This window comes from Eretmochelys imbricata, chromosome 7 (genome assembly GCF_965152235.1).
Source record: "Eretmochelys imbricata isolate rEreImb1 chromosome 7, rEreImb1.hap1, whole genome shotgun sequence".
Classification (NCBI taxonomy): domain Eukaryota; kingdom Metazoa; phylum Chordata; order Testudines; family Cheloniidae; genus Eretmochelys; species Eretmochelys imbricata.
Window position 1 is genome coordinate 72,063,478 of NC_135578.1, and position 26,513 is coordinate 72,089,990.

The 26,513-nt window shown below is 38.5% G+C and overlaps 1 protein-coding gene across 5 annotated transcripts in view; it reads right to left on the bottom strand.

Annotated features, from left to right (window-relative positions):
- PARG (poly(ADP-ribose) glycohydrolase) overlaps positions 1–26,513 on the bottom strand; it is a 126,077-nt gene that overhangs the window by 38,838 nt on the left and 60,726 nt on the right. For all 5 annotated transcript variants that reach the window (XM_077821338.1, XM_077821337.1, XM_077821336.1 and 2 more), the window contains exons 10-11: positions 4,934–5,013; positions 958–1,018 (exon numbers count right to left, since the gene is read on the bottom strand). In XM_077821338.1, coding sequence (XP_077677464.1) covers positions 958–1,018; positions 4,934–5,013 — 141 coding nt within the window. The remainder of the gene's footprint in view (positions 1–957; positions 1,019–4,933; positions 5,014–26,513) is intronic.

A 26,513-nucleotide genomic window follows, 5' to 3' on the forward strand; every position in this document is an offset into this window, starting at 1 on the left:
CATTGTATAGCAAGTAAATCAAAAGTGAATGTACACACTAGTTATTTTAGCACATTTTAGGGGTAGTAACTATTGTAACTACTACAGTTATAAGAGTTTCTTTTTTAATAAACACCTATTATTAAAGTAAGTCTAAAAAAGAAAGAGCATGGAATAGCCAGTAAGTCTACACCGTGCTACTTACAGTTTTGGATACAAATTTAACATATGTTATATCTTAACTAGTATTTATAGCTATAATCCTAAATTTGCAGATTTTGATTCTAGGGTTACACATCCAATTTCTTGCCTCTTTTCCCAGCCCCAAAACTCCAACATCCAAAACTCTGCTTAAAACTAAAACTTCACATACCCAGACAAGCAGCCATCATCTTACTTGGACTGTTTGCTGATGACATGGCACTAGCTAATGAAAAAGCTAATAAATCAAAATTTTCATGCTGGTTGTCAGCCACATTGCATTCGAGTTCCTGTCATTGCTGCTTCAGATGAACCATCACACCCAGGCTTCCCTCATCCCCACATATATACCTGCAAATTTTCATGGAAATATCACTGTTTAAATGTTCATCTAAATCATGAACAAACAAAATGAAATGAGGTAGCTGAAGCACATAAATATGCTCAAGTTAGAAATTAATTTTACAAAATTTTAGAACTTTTGACTAAATTATCAACTTCTACAGAACACTGAAACAACTCCCCCCCCAAAGAGTAACAACCTCCACCACCAAATTGCTTTTGCATCAGTTCAGCTGACTTCACCCCCCCGCAAACTTGATGAATAAAAATAACAAAGATCCATACAAAATAGTGTCCCTTGTAATGATTAAGAGTCTGACTCAACTCCTAATGAAGTCACTGGGAGCCTATGACTTTACTGGGAGTTGCATAAGGCCCTAAGTCACCAAAATCAAGTAAAACAATTTCTCATACTGAGAGATGTGTTTAACTTACCTTTCCCAGTCTGGAAGGTCTTGAAAACTTTGTCTTGTAAACGTCACTAATCCAGTTGGTTCTATTTTTAAAAAATAACAAAAAACAATACAACATACATTATCAGCTGTATGTTTCAAGTTTTAAAAGCTTACCACTTAAAATCATTCAGAGACTAAGGCTACAACACATGTGGTTCTTACTCAGGAATATTAAAAACCAATTTAAAATAAAAATGCTAGTTAAAATAAATATTTGTTTCTCCTAAAAGGAAAACTGAAGTTTGATTCCCTCACAGACAGTGGCAGTGTTCAAACTGAAGGAAATGTATGCGATGATCAAACTTTCACCTCCTTGCCCCCACTTCTTTTTACATCTATTTTTCTTTTTATCAGCCAGCAGAAGTAAAGTGGGGGTATGACATATGTCATAAGTTGGGGGTATGATTTATGTCCCTTCCCAATTCGAGTACATGAAAGTGTTTCTTTGCAATACCAGACCAAAGAAGGAAAGCACGTTGTTTCTCAAATATTCCACTTAAGCTGTAAACATCATGAGACTAACTGGCTTGGTAGCTCAGGCGAGAGCAGAATGTGTTGCCATAGACAAAAATCAGACTTCAGATCCTGAGCAGGCTCCAGTCAGTAGGTCATGAAGCATTACATGCAAGTAGTAGGGGAGCATCGTACGTTTTCAGCCAAGAATCTTGGCTGATTAACATGAAGGACTGATGGATTTCAGACGAAGGAAGTTCATTATCTCTTGAAGCATTTGAGAGAGGAAATAGGAAGATTCCTGGAGGACTCCAGCCCTCAACAGAAAAAAAGATGTGTATAGACGCATATTATAAGAGATTACCTCTATTTATGTGACTTCCTTTTATTTCACTAAAAATATGTTTTAGTTGCAGCAACAAAAAATCAGTTTTTGAATATTTGGAAGAAACTTATTTTATTCAATCTGTTCTTTGTCCAGAAAGCAATTCCATTTTTTCTGTGGAAAAGCATTCTTAGAGTGAGAAACATTAGAAACTATTAGAAACAATGGTGGTATCATCTAAATAAAAAACATATTTTAAAACTTCTATTCTTTAAGAACTCCTATTTTTTTGGAAAGAATAAAATATTCCTCAGAAAGCGTTAAATATTCCTGTAATACTGTTAGAAATGTTATGAGGTTATAAAGAATTTTATTTAAAAAGGTTAGCTTAATTTTTTAAAGAGAAGGTCTTGTATTAATCAAGTGTTTCCCCACAAGGGTTCTCTTGTATTATGGAGGTGATGTTTCACAAATTAAGCATACATTTTGAGTACTAAGCTTTGGTTTGCATACGCTTCAATGTATTCTGTTACAAGGAACTCAATTACTATTTATAATAAAAGGGCTGGGGAATTAAACATTTAATTTCCACTCATTTCCAGGGCTAAATTACTTCAGTCTTAATTCATTACGCGGGGGGGTGGGAGGGGAGAAAATAAAAGGGACAGGGTCTGTTTGAAAGTGCAATGTAAGTTACTAATTCAAGGAAGAAAATTTGAGAATCCCATCAAATATTATTTGGAATTATAGTTTAAAAAATTCCAATTCACTGGTTACATAGAACATAATCCCAAATGATTTTAAGTACATAAAGAGGCGGAGCAGCTGTATAATTTAGAAGTAAGAGGTTGCTGTAATTCAGGTTGCATGTAAACATCTTTTCACTAACGTGTGAAAATGTAATAAGCTATACACAAAGTCACATGCCTGGGTCACATTCTACTCTTGACCTTGATGTCAATAGATGTTATTCACAAATGAGACTTTGGTAGGTATATGAAGGACAGGATGTGGTTCTACTAGTTTTCATGGTGGCAGTATAAATCCTCAAGTCAAAAGAATGACTGTCAGATAAAATGAAAAGGAGTACTTGTGGCACCTTAGAGACTAACCAATTTATTTGAGCATCTAAGGTGCCACAAGTACTCCTTTTCTTTTTGCGAATACAGACTAACATGGCTGTTACTCTGAAACCTGTCAGATAAAATGGGAACCTTTTTTTGGCCCAAGTATGGGAGTAGCTTTTTTTAATGCCATTTTGCACCTGAATACCTCAAAAATGTCTTTTTTTAAAAACAAATGCTTCTGACTTGGTATGAGTTAGTTATGAGGGAAAATTACTATTCTCTACATGTTAGAACAAATGATTTTCTAAAATAAAGTTTAAGAGTAGAAAACATCATGATGTTCATATGGAGTATGCCATCAGAAAATCTAACACCAGACCAAGATATGATACTTCAGATATAATTAAGATACATATTGTATGAATGATTATTAAGGCTCCATGTTTGTCGCAGAAGTCACGGATTCCATGACTTCCTGTGACCTCCGTGACTTCTGTAGCAGCTGGTGTGCTTGAGCAGCTAGCCCTGGGGCCAATTGCTTGGGCGGCCTTGGGGACAGCCACACCGTCCACTGCTGGAGCAGCCCTGGGCAGTGGCTGATGCAGCTGGCCCCGGGGACTACCTGATCAGCAGTCCCAGGGGCGGCAGGAGCAGCCACAGCTCAGGGGCTCCTAGCAGTGATCCTGGGACGGCCAGAGATATCATTAGCTGCCTGGGACTCCCCTCCTGCCCCCAGCAGTGGCCAGAGCTGCCACTGGCTGCCCGGGGCTTTCCTCCCCTCACAGCACCCCCCCCACACTAAGATTAAATCAGAGGTATTTATGGTATGAGTCACGGACAGTTACAGGCCGTGATTTTTTGTTTTTTGCCCTTTACCTGTCCATGACTTTTACTAAAAATACCCGTTATTAAATCTTAGCCTTAATGATTATGCATACAACTAGAGCATCATAGGTACATGTTTACTGCAATGAGTGCTCAGCCACATACATGTGTTTTTACACGTTTATGTGAATGTGCAACTCCATGACCATGTAAGAAGCTTTAACATGGTACATTAACTTGAATCTCAGATAGCTTATATAATCTTATTGGACTGTCCAGCTACACACATTCTGAGCATTATCTTGCCAGGCGGCTGAATGCCTTAAAATCCAGTTAAGTTCCATGGGAGTTGAGGGTGCCCAACATCTCGCTGGGTCGCTCATTTAGTGGGTTTATTTTAAACATGGGTCAGCTCTCTTATGAGCTTTTGGGGAAGAAGGGGATAGAAGTGGTTGGGGAAAAAATGAAAAAACCTGCATTATTGCAATATCAGAGCTGAGATTTTGGACACACTTAAGCCAGTAAAGTCAAAGTTACAGTTCCCCGGAAACCATTATTTTGACAGTGAGTGTGTGTATTTATACGCTTCTAACTGCTGCTATGTGCGTGAGTGCTCTCTCTCCTTTTTTATGGACAAGAAAGAGAATGGCAGTTAGCAGCATATGGAATAATTAAGATAATACATGTATTTAAATTACTGAATATTCTGCTAACTGCCATACCCTCGCACATTAGAGAAACAAAGTGGGTGAGGTAAAAATCTCTTATTGGACCCTCTTATTGGACCAACTTCTGTTGGTAAGAAGCAAGCTTTCGAGCCACACAGAGCTCTTCTTCAGGTCTGGGAAAGGTACTCATAGCTGAAGAAGAACTCTGTGTGGCTCAAAAGCTTGTCCTTCTTACCAACAGAATTTTGTCCAATAAAAGTTATTACCTCACCCACTTTGTCTTTCTAATACCCTGGAACTGACACAGCTACTACACTGCATCTAAAGCATGTGTGTGAGTGAGAGAGAGAGAGAGAACACGTGTGCATGTGCATGGCAGTTAGCATCTTACATAATAATTTAACACTTTATATAGTCTGTACCTCAGGGCAAAGCTACAGTTCCTGTGGGAACCAATATTTTTCAATTTCTTGACTTCTTTGTTCAAAACCTTCACCATAACATTGTATTGCCGTAGATTTTTCCATTTATTATACATTCTTTATGTGTTTGCTTTGCAGCTCAGACTAAGGCATTTTTCACAGCATTCAAAAGAAATGAACTAATAAGAGGATATACTTTTTTCTGTGACTCTTCTAAAGTAGCAGAAAAGGGTTTTAAGCTTCTCAGGCTTCCTTGGCGACCGCCCTTCAAACAATCTGAATAAAAAGAAAGATAGAAAAGTGACTGTATTAGTTTCAATGGCACACAGAGTAATAATTAAGCTGTTTAATAACAGTGATCTGATTGGATTTTGAAAGTAATAAGGATAACTTCAAGAGGCTTCTCTAGATGTTTAATAAGATAAAAGTGTCACACTCATTTAAATTGAAAAGTAACATGGAAAACAAATGTGATTTCTCTGTTCAAAGAGGGTTGTAAATCAAATGCATAATTTTCTCTCTTTAATCAGTTAGTAGTACTTACACACTCTAGTTAAAATCCTCGTTGCCTGCATAAAGCCCAAATACTTTAGCTTTAAGCAGATGAATTAGAGAGACTGAGGAGAAAAAATCTACCCAACAACCAAGTGTCAGGTTCCAAGGCCCCTCCACAGCCACTATTCCAGTCTACAAGCTTGAAACCACAGACCTTCCACAGCATTTGTATGGGGTGTGGATATACAGCCTTCCCCTGGCCTGCCCTCAATGTTGTATTTACATGCTGGTCTATGCAGGCTGAGTGCAGAGACCTTTTCAGCAGCACCCTGGGGGCATGAGGCATACCTGCATGGTTGCTCAGCCAGTGGACAGCCTTGGGGAACTTCTACAGGGTTTAAGTGGTACAGATAGCCTTGCACTGGCCCTCCAGAGTGGGGTTAATTTAATCCCACTAGTATTAAGTGGCTCAAACAACAAATTATTTTGGTTGGTTGATTAAATGGAAGAATACTCCCATCCTTATTTTAAAGGGGAAAAAATCCTTAATGAGATAATAGTACACAACTAAAGCTTCAGATCTCCTTGTAATCTTCAGTTCTCCAAGACACTAAACCTTTTAATATGTTATCAGTTTCCTTAGAAATAGGTGCCAGTAGAACAGAGGTGGGCAAACTATAGCCTGAGGGTCACACCCGGCCCATGGAACGCTCCTGCCTGGCCCCTGAGCTCCTGGCCCGGGAGGCTAGCCCCCCGGCCCCTCCCTTGCCATTTCCCCTCCTCCACAGCCTCAGCTCACTGTGCAGCCAGCACAATGCTCTGGGCGGCGGGGCAGCGAGCTCTTGCCGGGCTCACAGTTGCAAAGCCACGGCCTGACCCAGTGCTCTGTGCTGTGCGGTGGCGTGGCTGGCTCCAGCGCGGCTGCCTGTCTTGGTGCTCTGGGCGGCTCGGCTGTAGCACTGCAGGGGGCAGGGAGGTTAGATAGAGGACAGGGGAGTTCGGGGTGGTGGTCAGGGGTGTGGATAGGGGTAGGGAACAGGGGGGTTGAATGGGGGCAGGGGTCCCGGGGGGGGGCAGTCAGGAATGAGAGGAGGGGTTGGATGGGGAGGAGGCGGGGGGGCATTCAGGGGCAGGGGTTCTGGGGGCAGTCGGGGACAGAGAGAAAGGGTGGTTGGATAGTGCAGGGGTTCGGGGGGGGGGGGGGGCAGTCAGGAATGAGAGGAGGGGTTGGATGGGCCAGCGGGGGGCAGTCAGGGGCAGGAGGTCCAGGGGCAATCACGGGACAGGAAGCGTGGGGAAGGTAGGGGGTGTGTGGATGGGGCAGGGGTCCCGGCGGGCAGGCATCAGGAAACAGTGGGGGTTGGATAGGGGGTGGGGGCCGGGCCACACCTGGCTGTTTGGGGAGGCACAGCCTCCCCTAACCAGCCCTCCATACAATTTCGGAAACCCGATGTGGGCCTCAGGCCAAAAAGTTTGCCTGCTCCTGCCTTAGAACTAGAAGTTCAGAGAAATCTGTTAAAAAACCAATTAACATATTTCCCTGTTTTTCCCCTATTTATCCTCCATTACATTATTATTTATATTGCAAAAGCACCCAAAATATATCAGGAGTTGTAAAGACATATAGTCCCTGCCCCAAACAGTTTACAGTGAAAGGCACTGATCCTAGAAACACCTCTTTAATTTTTCTCAGAGAAGTATTCCCCATAGATTTCAGTAAGACTATTCAAGTGAGAAAAGGTACACGTTTGTTTGCAGGATTGGCTCCTAAAACGACAAAAGGCAGATGACAAGTGAGGAAAAGGCATACGAAATACAAACAAAGTGGTCAATGTGACAAAGGGCATATGTTTCTCTAGTTCTTTTTCATTCTATTTGGTTTGTAAATATACAGATCATCTACAACTACTCCTCAACCTAGCCACGGTTACTTCCTTCAAAATGCAATATAATGTACATAAACTACCCCAATTGCTCTAGCATTGGTAACTTTATAACAACAGCTTGTAAGAGGACAGTTGTGGATAACAAATCACTTATATGATAATAAATAAAAAGTAAGTTATCCTTAACTGACAAATATATACCCATCAGTGGAAGACTCATTTATTCCCTAACATGGGTTAATTAGAACCACATGTCCCACTGCCTCCCACTCCTCAAATTCCCCCTTGTGCTACCATGGACAACAAAATTAAAGAAAGGACTGAAATAAACTTCTCCTTATTTAATTCTGGCAACCAGAATCTGGCAACCTCTGTTTTTTCCGTACTGCTAACTAAAAACTGGCACCAAGGCCAATGTTTGTTCCACAGAAAAGCCGGTAAAGCATCTGTTGGATAACCTCATCCCTACAAGACTAAATACATCACTTCATAAAGAGACAGATCTGAGCTCAGGTACATCTACAAATACTAGTAGATATCACCTTAAAATTAATTCAGAGAATAGCAAACCCAACAGAAACTCAATATTTTAAATTAGAGATGAATGAACTCACCAAAATATTTTGAGAGACCATAAATTTGGGGGGAAATTTTTTTTTTTTTTTTGGAGAACTGAAAAAACAGAAGTTTCCAATATATGATTCTGCACCTGGAGCCACATGGGTAGACCCAGGGGCTTGTGCAGAATCCCACTGGAGTCAATCTGATTCCACACAAACACAATGGTCTACCCATACAGATCCAACTGCAGGACTGGGACCAATATTAGCACACACTTTGTTCCTTGTACTTAAAACGCAGAACTTAAAAGCAGCACAAACTATGGAGTCTACCTTCTTTTCTCCAAGCTCAGGATTGACAAATATTGATGGGAAAGTGTGGGAGAAGTTTACACTGATATTGTTATTGCTTTGCTCATTAATTTCAAAATTCTTTCATGACCTTAGAGCTCATGAAAGGTACCAGACTGACAATCGTGGAAACTAGGATCTATCTACAGAAAAGCTACAGTATGGGCAGCAAGAATGCAAGCTTCTCTATGTTATACCACTAATACTTTTCAACTTTGAATTGCAGAGATCACCTCTGGGGTGAAAAATTCATTTGCTTGCTATATCTATGCCATGCTTGGTCTCTCTGATGAGACTGCCAACAAGAACACCAATTAGTCCTATTTACAGGGATTTTGTAATGTTAAAAAAAGAAACCTGTCCTCGGGAATTGCAGCTGAAACTACTAATTCATTACATACTGGCTGCCTGGACTAGCAGATATTAAAGAGGGTTTGTTTTGATACTGCTCTGCACAGGACTGGCACTAGGAACCAAGAAGTTAAAAGCTGCAAATCCAAATTCCAGTACCCTAAGCCATCTAACTCCTCCAGTCAAAACTGAATTTTATCTACTTACACTTCAATGATCATGTTTGGAACGGAAATAATATAACATTGGCCTTCAGAAATTTCATTGCAAGGGGAAAACACAACACCAGCTACCCTTTCTTCTGGATTAAAAAACAAAATAAAAACAAGAAAAGCTGTACTTTAAATTACCAAGAGGGCTACTTCTGACATACAGAAATCCATTTATGAAAATCTAAGAAATAAAAAGAAACGTCCTTATTTTTAGCCATTAAGTGAATGCATTCTTTCCGTGTTAACCAAAATACTATTTTTACTGCATCATCTATCTTCCAACAACCTGCACTTGCATTGCTTAATTTGGTTTCCTACAAAATGACATGGCATTGTTATTGGTAACACATAATGCAATTTGTCTGGAGGGAAGAAAATAGGGGGCTTTGGAAGCAATATGCCTTGAGTAAGAAGTTCACTAAAAGATGTTGGATACAGTAGAAGCCCTTGGGGCTTAAGATCTCATTTCTGAAAGCCATTCTTAAAGTATAGCAAAATTGGCTGGGAATGGGAATGCAAAGTGACAGAATGCTATTCATCTACTTCCATGAAACATAAAGACAACCCTGCTTCAAAAGCAGAAAGCTTTAGGTGAATTCAGCCTTCTAGTATTGAAATGGATTAGATTTTTCATATTTAGAAAAGACGACTTACATAAGAACTATGTGAAGCGAGTGTATTCAATGTGAACAGATTAATTTTACTGGGAAATTATTATTCAATAAAAAAATTAATTGGGGAGGAGGGAAGAGAAGGGAAGGTTAGTCTCTAGTCCTGGTTTCACTAATCGGGAGGGGAGGACCTGTAAATAAGGACTTCAGGAAAACAAATTTTACTTGTACACCCCATTTTAAAATGGTGTTACTGCAGGCACTAATAAAGTACAGTGATTGTAGAGTTAAGGAGGCAAGTTGACTCAGCAAAACAAATAAAAATAAATTAGGTGTCTGTTAAAGGTTTTTCCTCCAAAAACTTCTGACTTTTTATTTTAATATTTGTGCTCTTTATCTGAGACAGTTTATATACAGGACTAATAATGCGCACACTAGCCTTTTGCCTCTTCAATTTAAATTGAAATAATGTTTAGGTTGCAAATAAATTTGTTAATCTCAACCAAATGTTCAGTGGATGGCCGTCCACATCACAAAGCCAACAACGATTCAGGATAACAGACAGCTTCTGTACAGAAAAAGCCAAGAACTGGAATAGCAGTGCTCATTGTTGGCCTAATTTTCTCACTGAAGTAAATTGGATTTTTATAATTGATTTCAATGGAGTGGAGTTCAGACCAACACAGAGCATCTTTTCAGAAGTATTTGGGTGGATTTCCTAAACATGAGAGACTTGCTAATCATCAAACGGACCCTTCTGGCCTTAGAATCTATTAATTGATTTCCTATTTCCTTCTCCCAGTTCCAGGTTTTTTTTTCATTCTTAAAACAATGGAGAGTTATATTTACAATCAAGAAGTCCATTTATATAAAATATTTTTTTGTTTCCAATTTAATTGTTTATATTTAAGATAAAGCCTTCATTATTAGAACTTTTTTCCAGGGCAATAAGTGGAAAAAAGGATTTCATGGGCAAAGGCTAGTTAGATGAGAATGTAAATCAGTGCACCTCCCCTAAGCCAGTGGTTCCATACTTACTTGTTAAGAAAGATGTAACCCTGACACTAGCCCCAAATCCATGCTCACTCCAATCAGAATAATTCTGAATTCATCACAATTAATGTTTGTTCAAATCAAAGAGTTTCACCAAATGAAGTATTGGAGTGGCAATTCAAGTGAAAAAAACAATGAGTGAAAATACTGGATGAATATGCTAGAATTCATTTCACAATCTCCATGTAGGCTTCTTATTAATTAGTGAGTTTGTCAATACAGATCAAAAATGTGATATAGCAGCCACACTTTTTGTAAGTCACTTAACAATACAAAACATAGAATGAGAGAAACATTTTGGTTCTTTGCAACGTTGAGACAGTTAGGACAGGAAACTTCTGTTCATTTGAGGCTCAGAAACATCTCTAGAAACTCAGGGCCTGATTCAAAGGCCATGGAAGTGAGTGAAAAAGTTCCCATTGATTATAGTGGTCCTCGGATCAGCCCCTAAATCCTTACATTTATCAGTTTATGAAAATGCATCCAAATGTAATCTCACTATGCTTCATATATCTTTTTTTTTTTTCAGTGTCCAAAGAGATTAAATGATCAAATTAGAAGACTTCCAAACAGCATTAAAGTTGGCCTGCCTGCAGAAGGGAGGGAGGGAAGGGGGTGGGGCGACATTGTGATGAATGAACACCTGAAAGATTGTTGGGGTTTTAAAAGTGTTTCACATTTAAAAATAAATTACATTGCCGGAGGGCTCCTTGAATGGCTACAGAACTAGCTGGATTATAACATCAAAAGCAAGCATGAAATCTTCATGAAAATCCCCCCCAAACAAATGTACAAACAACCTCTTAGGCCTTCCCTATAAATTATAAAGCAGTAGGTCATTTTTTATGGCAGTAAGCTTATTACTATAGTAACAGAGAGTGGGGGTTTCAACAGCACACACCATTGCCCTAACCAAGCTTCCACTGAAGTTGGTGGGAATTTTACAATGAACGTGAATGGGAGCAAAATTAGGACAACGATGAATGCTTTTAAAAATCTTGCCCAAAAAATTATTGGCGAGCTAAGTCTCAAATTTCATCTATATTAATATGTACACCCAAATCTTAACACACACTAAACAGTCTCAGTTTATTAGTTTCCAAAAACTCCATTTAAATCCACCTACTTTTTCTTTCCACACCAGACTTGTCTGCAAAGTGCTCAAAAGGGCTGTAAGATCAGCCACCTTCCACACATCATGACAAGCCAAAGGCCCTATATTCAGAGGTGCAGAGATCCACATTTTCCCATTGACTGCAATCTGAGTTTTAGGTGCTTAGAACCTCTGAAGAAAAAAAAAATAAAATAAAATAAAAAAGAAATCAGACCCTAGACTTCTATTCTCTGTCTGAGAAAGTGAATCTATTCCAGAGCCAAGTTTTCAATTGCAAGAGCAGAGCTCTTTCTCCTGAAGGCAGGGGATAGGAGATTAACTAAAGACACACACAAAAATATTTTATCTAAATAAATGCAACATTCCCTACTAAGAAAAAGTCCAAACACCACATGAACAAATCATGTCTCAAGTGCATATGCATCATACAATTAAATATCTTTCAAATCTCCAACATGGAGACAAAGAATTAATAGCATCAGAGGGGTAGCCATGTTAGTCTGGATCTGTAAAAGCGGCAAAGAGTCCTGTAGCACCTTATAGACTAACAGACACATTGGAGCATAAGCTTTTGCGGGTGAATACCCACTTTGTCGGATGCATGTAGTAGAAGGCCTGTGAAAGTGAGGGACTGTTGTCCAGGATGGGTTGTAGATCACTGATGATGCACTGGAGAGGTTTTAGTTGAGGACTGTATGTGATGGCCAGTAGAGTTCTGTTGGTTTCTCATCCTCCCTGATTGAACTAACCTCGTTACCCCTAGCCTGATTCTTGTTTGCATATACATACCTGCCTCTGGAAATTTCCACTACATGCATCCGACGAAGTGGGTATTCACCGACGAAAGCTTATGCTCCAATACGTCTGTTAGTCTATAAGGTGCCACAGGACACTTTGCCGCTAACGCACTAATAGAAATTACTAGAACACTGGGAAAATATTAACAGACAGTTATACAACAACCTAGAGTATCAACTGTCTCTATGTAGAACCAGAAATACCAAATATTAATTTAATGGTGTAGGTCTCATTAACACCTGTACTTGCTAACATGAAACTTAAAGTGAATTGGTCAATATGCAACATTATGGAAACATTTATTTCAAGTACAGAGTTTTGTAGTTTTAAAAAAAATAGGTTTTGTTAGGGCATGATATATATTAACTGGAATTTTTCTTGAGCTCTGTATGACAAGATCACAAAAAAGCAATTTCCTGAGTGGAATGTAGATTATCAATTTACCAATATAAGAATCCACGGCAAGAAACCATTAATACAATTTTTAAGAATTCATCCAACTAAACTGCACTGTAAATCAAACTCAAAGCACTGCAAACCCCATTTTAAATTAAAGTAATTGATAAATTACTTGCAACTGCATATTTTCATCCAGTAAGCCACTTTTGCTTTGTGCAAGATGTTCTGTCAAACTGCCACACAGCTACTTCAATTTAGTAAGGAGACAGATGCCAAAAGTCTGCCGAGCTGACCACTGAGGCAACCTACAATTTATCTTTGACCTTCTAGCTTCTCAACAAATGCAGCAACAATGCTTATCAAATTGAAGCCCTTTACATAGATATTTAGGAATTCTGAGGAACCAAAGGACAGGCAAAAGTGAAGGTCAATAATAAAAGTAAGCAGACTTGTGGGAGCAACATAACAAGACATTCAGTTAACATTAGCAGCCAAACAAAATGTTTTCTGATTTAATCTTCAACTGTTTTCAGTGATTATGTTCTGAATATAAATCCTACACTTGATACAAAAAAAAATCATAAAAAACTACAGTGGTTATGTTCCAACTAGGGCTGTCTAGCAATCAAAAAAATTAATTGTGATTAATTGCACAAATAAAAAAATTAATCGTGATCAATCATACAGTTAAACAATAATAGAATACCATTTATTTAAATATATTTGGATGTTTTCTACATTTTTCAAATATATTGATTTCAATTACAACACAGAACACAAAGTGTACAGTGCTCACTTTACATTTAATTTTGATTACAAGTATTTGCACTGTAAAAAACCAAGAAATAGTATTTTTCAATTCACCAATACATGTCCTATAGTGTAATCTCTTTACCATGAAAGTTGAATTTACAAACGTAGAATTATGTTAAAAAAAAAAACTGCATTCAAAAATAAAACAATGTAAAATTTTAGAGCCTGCAAGTCCACTCAGTCCTACTTCTTGTTCAGCCAATTGCCCAGACAAACAAGTTTGTTTACATTTGCAGGAAATCATGCTGCCCACTTCTTGTTTACAATATCACCTGAAAGTGAGCACAGGTGTTCTCATGGCACTGTTGTAACTGGTGTCGCAAGATATTTACATGCCAGATGCGCTAAAGATTTGTATGCCCCTTCATGCTTCAACCACCATTACAGGGGATATGTGTCCATGCTGATGACAGATTCTGCTCAATAACAATCCAAAGCAGTGTGGACCAACACATGATCATTTTTATTATCTTAGTTAGATGCCACCAGCAGAAGGTTGAATTTCTTTTTTGATGGTTCAGTTCTGTAGTTTTCACATCAGAGTGGTGCTCTTTTAAGATTTCTGAAAGCATGTCCACACCTCGTCCCTCTTAGATTTTGGAAGGCGCTTCAGATTATTAAAGCTTGGGTCAAGTGCTGTAGCTATCTTTAGAAATCTCACATTGGTATCTTCTTTGTGTTTTGTCAAATCTGCAGTAAAAGCGTTATTACAATGAACAACATGTGCTGGGTCATCATCCGAGACTGTTATAACATGAAACATACGGCAGAATGCAGGTAAAACAGAGCAAGGGACATACAATTCTCCCCCAAGGAGTTCAGTCACAAATTTAATTAACTCGTCTTTTTTTTTTTTAAACTATCATCATCCACATGGAAGCATGTCTACTGGAATGGTGGCCAAAGCATGAAGGGGCATACGAATGTTTAGCATATCCAGCACGTAAATATTTTGCAATGCTGGCTACAAAAGTGCCATGCAAATGCCTGTTTTCACTTTCTGGTGACACTGTAAATAAGAAGAGGGCAGCATAATCACCTGTAAATGTAAACTTGTTTGTCTGAGCAATTGGCTGAACAAGAAGTAGGACTGAGTGGACTTGTAGGCTCTGAAGTTTTACGTTATTTTCTTTTTGAGTGCAGTTATGTAACAAAAAAATTACATTTGTAAGTTGTACTTTCATGACAAAGACAGTACTTGTCTGAGTTGAATTGAAAAAATACTATTTTCTTTTATCATTTTACAGTGCAAATATTTATAATCAAAAATATACACTTAATTTCAATTATAACAGAATATAATATATATGAAAATGTAGAAAAACATCCAAAATATTTAATAAATGTAAATTGGTATTCTATTGTTTAATAGTGCAATTAAAACTGCGATTAATTTTTTGAGTTAATCACATGAGTTAACTGCCATTAATTGACAGCTCTAGTTCCAATATATTAGAATGCCACAAAAATATGCAATATGACAGAGTAAGTGGTGAGGAGTATTTAAAATAAACAATTTCAATACTATATGGTTAGAAACAAAGAAAATATTTTAAAAACACTCTTTAATTCTACACTTTGCTTAAAATTTTGATTTGATTTTAAAATGACATCATGAGATTCCATGTTTATTGTCTAATTACTTCTACATAGAATTTACAACTTTTACAAGTAAACTTCTCCCACACCGCAACTGTTAGGGCTGCAGTTTGCAGCCCCAGTTCAGGAAAGTACTTAAGAATGTGCTTAATGGCTTTTCTGAAGGCCTCGCCCAGTTAGTTTGGGCTGCGTTCTTTCTGTGGTTCCTTCACTATCGTCAGCAAGAGAGATTCTGGAACTGGAAACAAACTTGGTAACATGCTAGTTAAGAAAGAAAACCAGCCTTCCATCTCACTGCTGTTTTACAGGAATAAACGTACATATTTATCAGAAATATAGGCAGCTCTGACTTGGACATATTGAGATTAGATTAATTGAATATCATGGTGCCATGTTCACACAATAAATTTCCTGATATCATATTTTATAGACATTTCATGGCAAAACTACAAGGCAAAAAATATTTCAAATATAGTGGGTCATCATGTCAATATAAGTATATTAATTTTGTAACACTATATTATTTGCTACAAAAAACTGACAGGGCATGGGTTTTGTCTAATGGAAAGAAGTTCAACCTTTGAAGTAAATGGTTCTGAAAATGTCTTCTGTTTCATTAAATCAGAATAAAATCATCTAATTTTGAAACTTGGAATTCAGGCAACTCCACTATTCCAGTAAGTTTTTTCCAAAAACTGTGTCCCAATTCATAGATTTTTAAGGCCAGAAGGGACCCTTATGATCATCTATTCTAGTCCAACTTCCTACATAACAAAGGCCATAGAGTTTCATCAAGATCATATCTTGCATCAAGTAATCTCTGCATCAAGATCATATCTTGTGGCTAATCTACAGTATATTTTTTGGAAAGGTATCCAATCTTTATTTAAATGATGCATATTCCACCACATCCCTTGGTAAATTGTTCCAGTGGTTAATTACCCTAATGGTTAAAGATTTGCATTTTATGGCAAGAATGGCTCAAACGTCAAATCTCAATATAAAATTTCCCATTCACAGATACATGGTATTGATTGTAATTCCAGGACATTTACATGTATCCAAACACACGAGTTATGGTTCCCTGAACAACCTCAATCTATAAAGTTATCAGAGTGTGCAATTTAAATTCTGCAGTCAACCCTATTCATCAAGAAAAAAAACGGATCTCTGCTGATGCAATTGAACATAAAATCAGATTACTCATGCTGTTTCCTGGATTTTAACATGTTCTCACAGTGGATGACGACATTTACTCCTGTGCGGAGGGGCAGCACATATGTACCACCGAAGTCCTACTTAAGACCTTAAAATAGTTTAAAATGAAATTTAAAATATAGGACTTAAATGGAGCTGGCATAAAGATCCATTTCATCCTTTGAGAATAATATGTTATTGGGACAAAGAAAGCTGCCATGCATATAAGGAATATTCACTTTTCCATTTCAAAAATATCAGAAGGATACAACATATCTTTAAGCAAAAGTTCATTTGAATGCATAGGCTGACCAAATACTTGAACCCCAAATAATAAGCTATTATTATCACAGTCCATTTTATTGGGTGGATCTGCTTAGGAGGTAAATTATTATGCTTGTATGTCCTTCATGAAGACTGATTTAAGTCTACATAGAGATACAAGATGGGTTAGGTAATACCTTTTATTGGATGAACTTCTGTTGGTGAGAGAGACAAACTTTCGAGCCATATAGAGCTCTTCTTCTGTGTGTTTCAAAACCTTCTCTCTCTCATCAACAGTTGGTCCAACAAAAGATCCTACCTCATCCGCCTTCTCTCTAATACCCTGGGACCAACATGGCTATGACGACACTTAAGTCTACTAGGTATTAAGAGCCTTATCCTTTACTATGCTAAGCACACTCAGATCCTACTGATGTCAGTGGGAGATGTGGACACTCCACCCCACTTCACAAGGCCCGAAGAGAAAAACCAGGGGTTAAATGGGAAAACACTAACATCATCATCTACTAGGCTAACTAGTGAGCTTAGAAGCACTTGCTTTCAACTATCATTGCTTATTTCTTCGAACCATGCAACTTGACTTCAGATTCTCCCCCCTACCCATAGAATTGCTTAAGGAAAACAGAGGTCTTATGCAAACAGAAATGTTTTCTCTTTTCAAAACCATCTTTTCTTTCACTTATTAAAGATCTGTTAGACTTCAATTTACGTTGTTATAAACATTTGCCTGAAACCTTTCAATAACTATCCTGTCACATCAGCAGCATTATCTGACCTTTTCATTCAATTATACTCCAAGCAAGTTTAATCACCATGGGTTCTCAACCTTATTCTTTCTGAGGCCCCCCGCAACATGCTATAAAAACTCCATGGCCCACCTGTGTCACAATAGCAGGTTTTCTGCATATAAAAGTCAGGGCCGGCATAAGGGAGTAGCAAGCAGGGCAATTGCCTAGGGCCTGACGCCACAGGAACCCCCGCAAAGCTACATTGCTCAGGCTTCGGCTTCAGCCTTGGGTGGCGGGGCTCAAGGCCTGTGCTTCAAACTCATGTGGCAGGGCTTTGGCTTTCTGCCCTGGGCCCTGCTGGGCGGCCTCCCTGAAACCTGCTCGTGACACCCCAGGGGCCTCAGGTCCCTGGTTGAGAACCATTGTCCGAGACCACACAGAGTTAGGTTTTTGTATCAAATGTTTGGGAAAATCAGGAGAATCTCTCTACAGAGCATTTGCAGATTGCAATGTTTCTTTATATAAGTGCAGCAACTACCTTTGAAAAGTTTCAGGCTAATAATAAAAGCAGTTGATTAGTATTATCATTCTAGTCACCCTTAGACAATAGGGTTTTTTTTTTTAAACAAATATTTTCTATTTACATTTTTACATATTTTGTGTTCCATCACAGATATTGATCGAGTTCTGTAAGATGAAATTGTGCTGGAATCAGTTATTCATCAAAGCCATCGTGAAGAACAAAGAGCTACAATAAGTGTTTGCTACTGTTATTTATATTCCCATCATCAAGTGAAATGGTCTCCACAACATTCCACTAGTGCTTTTGTGGACAACAGTATGTTGCACAGCTTTAAGTAGTTCAGCGTCAACTACAGAGCATAGGATGGCAGTCTATAGAGATCTTTAGAAACGTAAAGAAATTTAGAATGGGAAATTCTAATCTCCAATAGAAAAGATAAAACACAGCCATACTTGCTAGCACATGTATAAATCCCAACTCTGTCACTCCGAGTGCAGAAGTGGGGCCCACAAGGATTTTAAAAATTAATACTTGCCACTCCAGGTGTGTATTAAACTCCCAAAGTTACAGCTTTTCTCTGACCTTGGCTTGGTAAACACTGCTGCCAACCAGACGCAAAAAAACCAAAAACCCCTTTGAACCCAGGAAGGAGCACTTGGGAATTCCTCCCTGTGGGGTATCCTCAAGCCCTTTCACCCCCCGCTCCACGGAAGAGCTGAGAAAGAAAACAAAGGAAATTAGCTGTGGCTACCAGCACTCCCAGCTATCTTCAAGACACCACTGACTTCCTGAGGAAACTACAATCCATTGGTGATCTTCCAGAAAACACCATCCTAGCCACTATGGATGTAGAAACTCTCTACACCAACATTCCACACAAAGATGGAGTACAAGCCATCAGGAACAGTATCCCTGATAATGTCACAACAAACCTGGTGGCTGAACTTTGTGACTTTGTCCTCACCCACAAATATTTCAGATTTGGGGACAACTGATACCTTCAAGTCAGCGGGACTGCTATGGGTATTCGCATGGCCCCACAGTATGCCAACATTTTTATGGCTGACTTAGAACAATGTTTCCTCCACTCTCATCCCCTAAATCCCCTACTCTACTTGCGCTACATTGATGACATCTTCATCATCTGGACCCCTGGGAAAGAGGCCCTTGAGGAATTCCATCAGGATTTCAACAATTTCCACCCCACCATCAATCTCAGCCTGGACCGGTCCACACAAGAGATCTACTTCCTGGATACTACAGTACAAATAAGTGATAGTCACAAAAACACCACCCTATACCGGAAACCTACTGACCGCTATACTTACCTACATGCCTCCACCTTTCATCCAGACCACATCACACGATCCATTGTCTACAGACAAGCACTAAGATACAACTGCATTTTCTCCAATCCCTCAGACAGAGACAAACACCTACAGGATCTCTATCAAGCGTTCTTAAAACTACAATACCCACCTGGTGAAGTGAAGAAACAGACTGACAGAGCCAGAAGGGTACCCAGAAATCACCTTCTACAGGACAGGCCCAACAAAGAAAGTAACAGAACGCCACTAGCTATCACGTTCAGCCCCCAACCTCTCCAGCGCATCTTCAAGGATTTACAATCTATCCTGAAGGACGATCCTTCACTCTTCTCACAGACCTTGGGAGACAGGCCAGTCCTCGCTTACAGACAGGCCCCCAACCTGAAGCAAATACTCACCAGCAACTACACACCACACAACAAAAACACTAACCCAGGAACCAATTCCTGCAACAAACCCCGTTGCCAATTCTGTCCACATATCTATTCAAGGGACACCATCATAGGACCTAACCACATCAGCCACACCATCAGGGGCTCATTCACCTGCACATCTGCCAATGTGATATATGGCATCATGTGCCCAGCAATGCCCCTTTGCCATGTACATTGGTCAAACCGGACAGTCTCTACGCAAAAGAATAAATGGACACAAATCAGACATCAAGTATTATAACATTCAAAAACCAGTGGGAAAACACTCCAATCTCCCTGGACACTCCAAAACAGACTTAAAAGTAGCAATTCTTCAACAAAAAACCTTCAAAAACAGACTCCAATGAGAAACTGCAGAACTGGAATGAATTTTCAAACTGGACATCATCAAATTAGGCCTGAATAAAGACTGGGAGTGGATGGGTCACTACAAAAACTAATTTCCCTCTGCTGATACTCACACCTTCTTGTCAACTATTTTAAATGGGCCACCTTGACTGCATTGGCCTCATTAGCACTATAAAAGTGATTTTCCCTCCCTTGCTATTCACCCCTCCTTGTCAACTGTTGAGAATAGGCCACTTCCACCTTAACTGAATTGGCTTGTTAGCACTGCCCCCCTCACCCCAACTTGGTAAGGCAACTCCCATCTTTTCGTGTGCTGTGTATTTATACCTGCCTACTGTATTTTCCACTCCATGCATTTGATGAAGTGGGTTTTAGCCCACGAAAGCTTATGCCCAAATTAGTCTCTAAGGTGCCACAAGGACTCCTCGTTGTTTTTGCTGATACAGACTAACATGGCTACCACTCAAACTTAAAAAATGGTAACTACAAAATAACGTTGCTGAATAAAATATTTTAAAAAAACATCCAAGTGACTTGGGACCTTAAGTCTCACAGAAAATCAGGCTCCTAAGTTTCTTTAATACTATTGAAAATGTTACTCTTTATGTACAAGCTGATACAGATTTTAGTAAATCACTAATACGAGGTTTTTGTGGAAAAACAGGTCTCTCAAAAGGATTAATGTTAAGAATGTTCTTTACAGTGTCAAAATTTTACCCAAATAATTGATCTCTAACAATCCAGGTGATAATTCTGAGAAAACCTGTCATGATGGGTATCAAGCAGACTGCAAATTATCACTCTTGTGGTAATGCAGGAGGAAATGAAATTATCTAACGAGCTATTATGTTTTCTAGTGGGGAAAAACTTCAGAGCAGACTTATACAAGTCAAACACACAAGGCACTGTGAAATAAATAGATTTGATGCTGTTGTATATCTTTTCAAATTAAGTAAGTAAATCCCACCTTTCTACATTAAAACCTGCCTTCTATTCCTTTCTTTACATAGAGAGTAGCTTAGAGGTTTGGGATTCCCCTTGGCCTCAAAGAGAAGAAACATACTATACTTCAACAATTTAACTTCACTGGCAATTTCTTCTTTTAGTTACTGCAGACTATTAACTGTCATAGGTGTAAAATATTGTCAGCGAAACAGACAAAACCAGAGCACTGAACAACCTGATGTGTAATTAGAAATTTACCTTTAAAACAAAGATTTTTTTCATTAAGGTTTGTATGAACATATATACATGGAGCAATGTAATTTTTGTTGGTCAATCCAATTGCAAACACTGCCCTCCCTTACTACACCCCCAAAAAAGAGGCATCTCTCATTTCTGGGTTTTTCCCATGTTTGGTAAGTGAACTGGATCAAAGAAAATAATAGCAACTTCATTTTTTAAAGTTACTGGGGATCTTTTTAGTCTTAAGAACCACAAATTTACGCTAAGGAGCAAATCTTGCTCTTGCTGAAGTCAGAGGGAACTGTGGGAGTTCAGTAACTGAAAGTTAGGCCCTAGGTCATGAGTTAGGCATGTGAAAATTGACGCTTTCAAAATTAGTAAATACTTGAAAATTGTAGGGTATGTCTACATAGAAAAGAAAAACCTGCGGTTCGCCCAGGCCAGCCAACTCGGGCTGATGGGGCTTGGGTTGCAGGGCTGCTTCAGCGCTTTGTAGACTTCTGGGCTTGGGCTGGAGCCTGAGCTCTGGGACTCGCCCACAACGCAGAACCCTAGAGCCCAGGCTCCAACCCAAGCCTGGAAGTGTACAAAGCAATGAAACAGCCCCGCAGCCCAAGTCCCACCAGCCCGAGTCAGCTAGCATGGGCCAGCTGCGGGTGTCTAGCTGCTGTGTGGACATACCCTAAGTGACTTAACTCACTGTATGACCATGGGTAATAGGAGAACCAGGAATAGAACCCAAAACTCAGTTTTTATGCTTTAAGCTTTAAACCAAATTCCCATTATCCAATCATTAGAGTTTGCTCTACTGATTATTCCAAGAATATAAGACCTTTCATTTTGAAATTTAGACCACATTTTATAACCCAAATTCACATGTATATTTGTAAGTTGTACAGAAAATTACGCATTTAAAAATAAATTTCCATCTACAATGAAGATTAATAGAATCCACAGCCATCATCCTAAAGGGGAAAAAAAACCCTTAAAAGCAATATTCAGTTCTTTGCAATGAAATGTTTATGGTTAGGAGGTAACTGGAGCCACTTTTTATAGAAACAATATATATTCCTATTCCCTAACCAGATCACCTCAAATACACTGGATAATTTACTCCACAGAGAATACTCAATGCTATGAAATTGATGTTGTTTATGGTACGAGACAACTGCATTATTGCTAAATCAGATTTCAGTTCCCCTGTATAAGTGTCTGTACAGTTTGCCCATTTCCTTTCCTATATTAAAAAAATCCATAAAAGATGCATATATCTTAACTAGTGTAAATTTTTTCCTATTTCCATTCACTAAAATAATTAGCTTAAAGATCCTGCCTGACAAGGCTGGAGTTAAATTTAGGATACATATTGGTGGTGTCAGTATATTATATTGTCACTATTGCAGAAATGCACGACAGTTTAGATGTATTTTTTATATAACTTTATTTTATCGTCTTAATTGTGCGTCAAAAAATCTTTAGGTTTATGCCAGTGTATGTACCACTTTAAAATATGAAGCTGAACCCTGTGATCTGAGCTAAGCCTATTTATGACTGGGAACCATGCGCTTTTAATGTGCACAGTCTCTTGTTACAGGAAAACGGGGAAAGGAGCTACTGTAGCAGCATACCATAGCTAAGAGTCAACAACTGCTGGCAGATCAGAGCCACATAAGTAAAGCGTATGAGCTCTTGACAAGCCACTCAACCCCTCTTACAGTTATCCAGAAAACTACTTTGAGAAGAAAACGTATTTTACCCTCATAACCTGCTTCAAACTCCATGATATTTGGACAGTTTTTAAATAAAATTAAGGGGCTTCCCAAAGTCTAGGAATTTAAGAGGCAAGTCTAATAACTCTCAATAGGAACAACAGGCAAACTCAACAGTATCACAATCAGTACAAACCCTCATGACAGAGACCATTCTCATCTGCGATCCTCACACAAAAGTAGAGAAATTAAAGAACAAAGGATCAGCCATACATGTTTTATTTTTTTATTTTACAAGGGAGGGAACAAGGAGGAATATTTTGTTCCCTAAAAAGGTACTAGATAGATAAGCCCTGGACACAACTCAGATTCTCTGTCTATTCACAGAACAGATACACCGTAAGCAGAAGTAGCGTAAGTTTCTTCAACTACCCTAACAACGTGCCTCAACTATGTTCTAGAAGGATCACCTTTAGAACTGAAAAATGTAATTCATTCTCTAAGCACAGTCGGTGCTTGACCTCTCTGCAGAGTCTGTCAACAAGGGTGTCACACAATAACAAACTTAATGACTACTTATTTTGTGATGGAGATAAGGTTGGCATTTCAACCATAACACCTAAATTCCCCGATTGTCTCTTTTTAATTCAGACAAGTTAAAATGCATATTTTCCATGTCAACTTAATCTCTCTCTCTCCCTTCTAAAATATTGCTCACAATATTTTTACTCACATTTCAAATGTTCTGAAAGGAAACAGCATAGGCATTGTCCTAATTACAATTCTAAGGCAACATTTTAACACTGTAATCTAAAGAGAGTCTTAGAGACCATTCCATTTTATCAGATATACTTCTAATTTATATATTATACTATTAACAACTTTAAAAACCCAAAAAGGCACATCCTTGCCAGGTTTAAAAGGGATGTATTTAATCACATTGGCAAGTGTTTTACTACTTTATTATATTATTACTTAATAGCCTCTTAGTTTGTAGGAAGAAGTACAATCTAAATTTACATGAAAATGTTACAATGTACTATAAAGTTAAGCACCACAAAGTCAAAAATGTACTGACACATATATATTTATTTTAGGTGACAACAGCAAGAGTTGGATTGGAAAGAGCAAAGTGTAAAATGGCTTATGTTACGCTGATGTATAAGCATTCTCCCTTCCAGATGACCATAAAGCGGTCATGCAGAAAAGCACTCAGGAAACTTGCCTTCATCAGCACATAACAAGGAGTGGCACATTTGAGATGGTTTACAGAAAATAAAATAAATGGTATGTCGCAGGTCTCTTGTACCAAGTATGGCTTGTTTGATAAAACAGATTGATAGCCTTGTCAAATCACAGTAAGCAAACAGTGACAATTTTTATTTAATATGTACATACCAAGTGTATCATTTCATTTTATTACCTAAAATGGCCAAGCCCTAGAGTGGAAAAGGGGGACATTTTCTGACAGCAGATTTAAAGTGTTTTAAATTAGACTTAAGACCTTTCTCAGTTTAACCATCTATGAAGTACCAATTTTTAAATGTGTTTAAAATTAATAGAGGTTAAAGGGGCATAATTCATTCTGCAATTTGATATAAAAGCCAAATCCACACAACTATGAGGGTACAGATCTTTTTCACTTTGAAACAAAAGTCCATCATTGTTAACGATGAGGGATGGATACTCTGAAGTGCAGAGCACCATCAACTCCCATAGAATCCAGTAAGATACAAGATTGAATAGCAAAACATAGTATCAGGCCCTAAAATTAACAGGGTTGAAAATACCTATATTTGGCCCACGATTTTATAGTCCTTTCCAAAACAATCACTGAACATGTGTATACCTAGTCATTTCTTTGTAGAATAAAACAAATTAATAATCAAAGATTAGGAACATGACTACTGTATGAAGTTAAAGACATTTGATTAACAGATTTCTTATGCACATGTATTTTTTTACCTTAAGCTGCAAATTTTATTATTTAAAGATTTGGTGGGAAGAAAAATGTGTATTATGCAAACGTTGGGAAGGCAGAAAGTCAGTTTAATTATGGAATAATGCATTTGTTAAAAGAAAAAAAAATCACAAAAATTTGCTAATATGCACACAATTATTCTGCTTCATTAAAGGAGTATAGTACGTTAATTTCTACAGGTAATGGAAGGAATTCATTCCATTATGCAGAAGATAAAACGTAGTAGTTTCTACACAATTTAAGTCTCGATGCCATAGCATTTTGCTGTGGGGAAGCAGGGTTGCTGCAGCAGAACAACTTCTAATATATCCCTCTCTAACCACAGTAGGAAAAAAGCCCCCGATATTCCTTAAAAGTGGAGTGCATTGTTATAACAATCACAAATTATGATTTTGGACACTGCCCAGTACATTTTGTACATATGCTGCCAGCTTGTCAATGCTTGTTTGTATTTTCAAATCTTATAGAATGTAATGGGACAAATTCTGCCCTAATTACAAGCATGCAATACCACTAATGGCTAAAGACATTTATTTTATTGCCCTTTCCTTCCTGTTGACATGCCCATATTTTCAAAAACCAGGAAATGTGGAGAGAAGATGACAGTGGCATTGAGGGTAGGAAGAAAATGGTGCAAACTCTACACTTTCCTTCTCTACCTCTCCCCATTTTCAAAATACAAATGGGGCCATGTTACAGTAAAAGGTGAGGTAGGAAACAGTGTTACTCCTCTGGGTCAGTTTCTCCCAGTGCTCATGGTTGAATGCCTCCATCCTTCAATCTACTTTTTGTATGCTTTCCTCCACAGCTCATGCCTTATTAATCCTTCCCTGTCTCTGCTATATTTATTCACTCTCCCCTTATGCATGGTCAGCTGCTTGTTTTCCCTCCACACCAGGTGCCCTTCCCTAGTCTATCCATTACTGGTGCAAGGGAGATAGGAAGCAGAGTTCATGGTGGCCGAGGATATGACTACTACTTCAAGCAAATGGCTGCAGTACAGCTGATCTTTCTGTCGACATGTCACTTACAGCACTGCCTGGAGTAAGAGTTAGACAACAACTCCATGTGGATTGGACTCTAATGCAATGGAGGAGTAGCCCAAGGACTTATGAAGGATTGTATACCCATGGTTCCACTATGTAACAGAACTAGGGGAGATGGTGGTGACATAACATCAGACTGGCTGAACAGGTAACTGCATCAGCTCCAATGGTCAAAATTTGCAAGTGTTTACAAAAACCATGACAAAACACGCTTTTTATAAAAATCAACAGGGACTCTGATAAGCCCTAAGAACAAAGACAGTTCCACTTTTCAGGGACACTATGTTCTCTTCCTTTCCCCAGCGTCAGTAGCCTTCCATGCATGCAACATTCTGCCCTATGTAAATAAAGGGATTAGTTTGTTTTAGCGTATGTTCTGAGCAGGAGGTTTGAGATACTTTGATTTAAAAAGTGGTGATGAAACAATGTAGGAATTTATATTGGTTGATGGGCAGAGAGTTTAAAGAGAAAAAAGAGGGACAGGCAGGCATTACAGGCAGACAACATGGCACAGCCCAATATAATATTTAACAAAAGGTGTAAATTAAGATCAATTTAATTATTTCAGTGCAAGTTTGAGCCCATGAAGGGGAGACTAAAGGCTTGTCTACACTCAGAATTCCACTGGTTTTAGCTTAAGGTGCAATTTTAACTGCTGTAGTTAAACCAGATCACAAAAGGCTGTGTGGACACAGTCAGTTTAAGCCAGATTTATTTCAGTTTCACTTAAGTCTTCTAGGAACAGGCTGAAGCTAAAAAGAAGTAAGGCA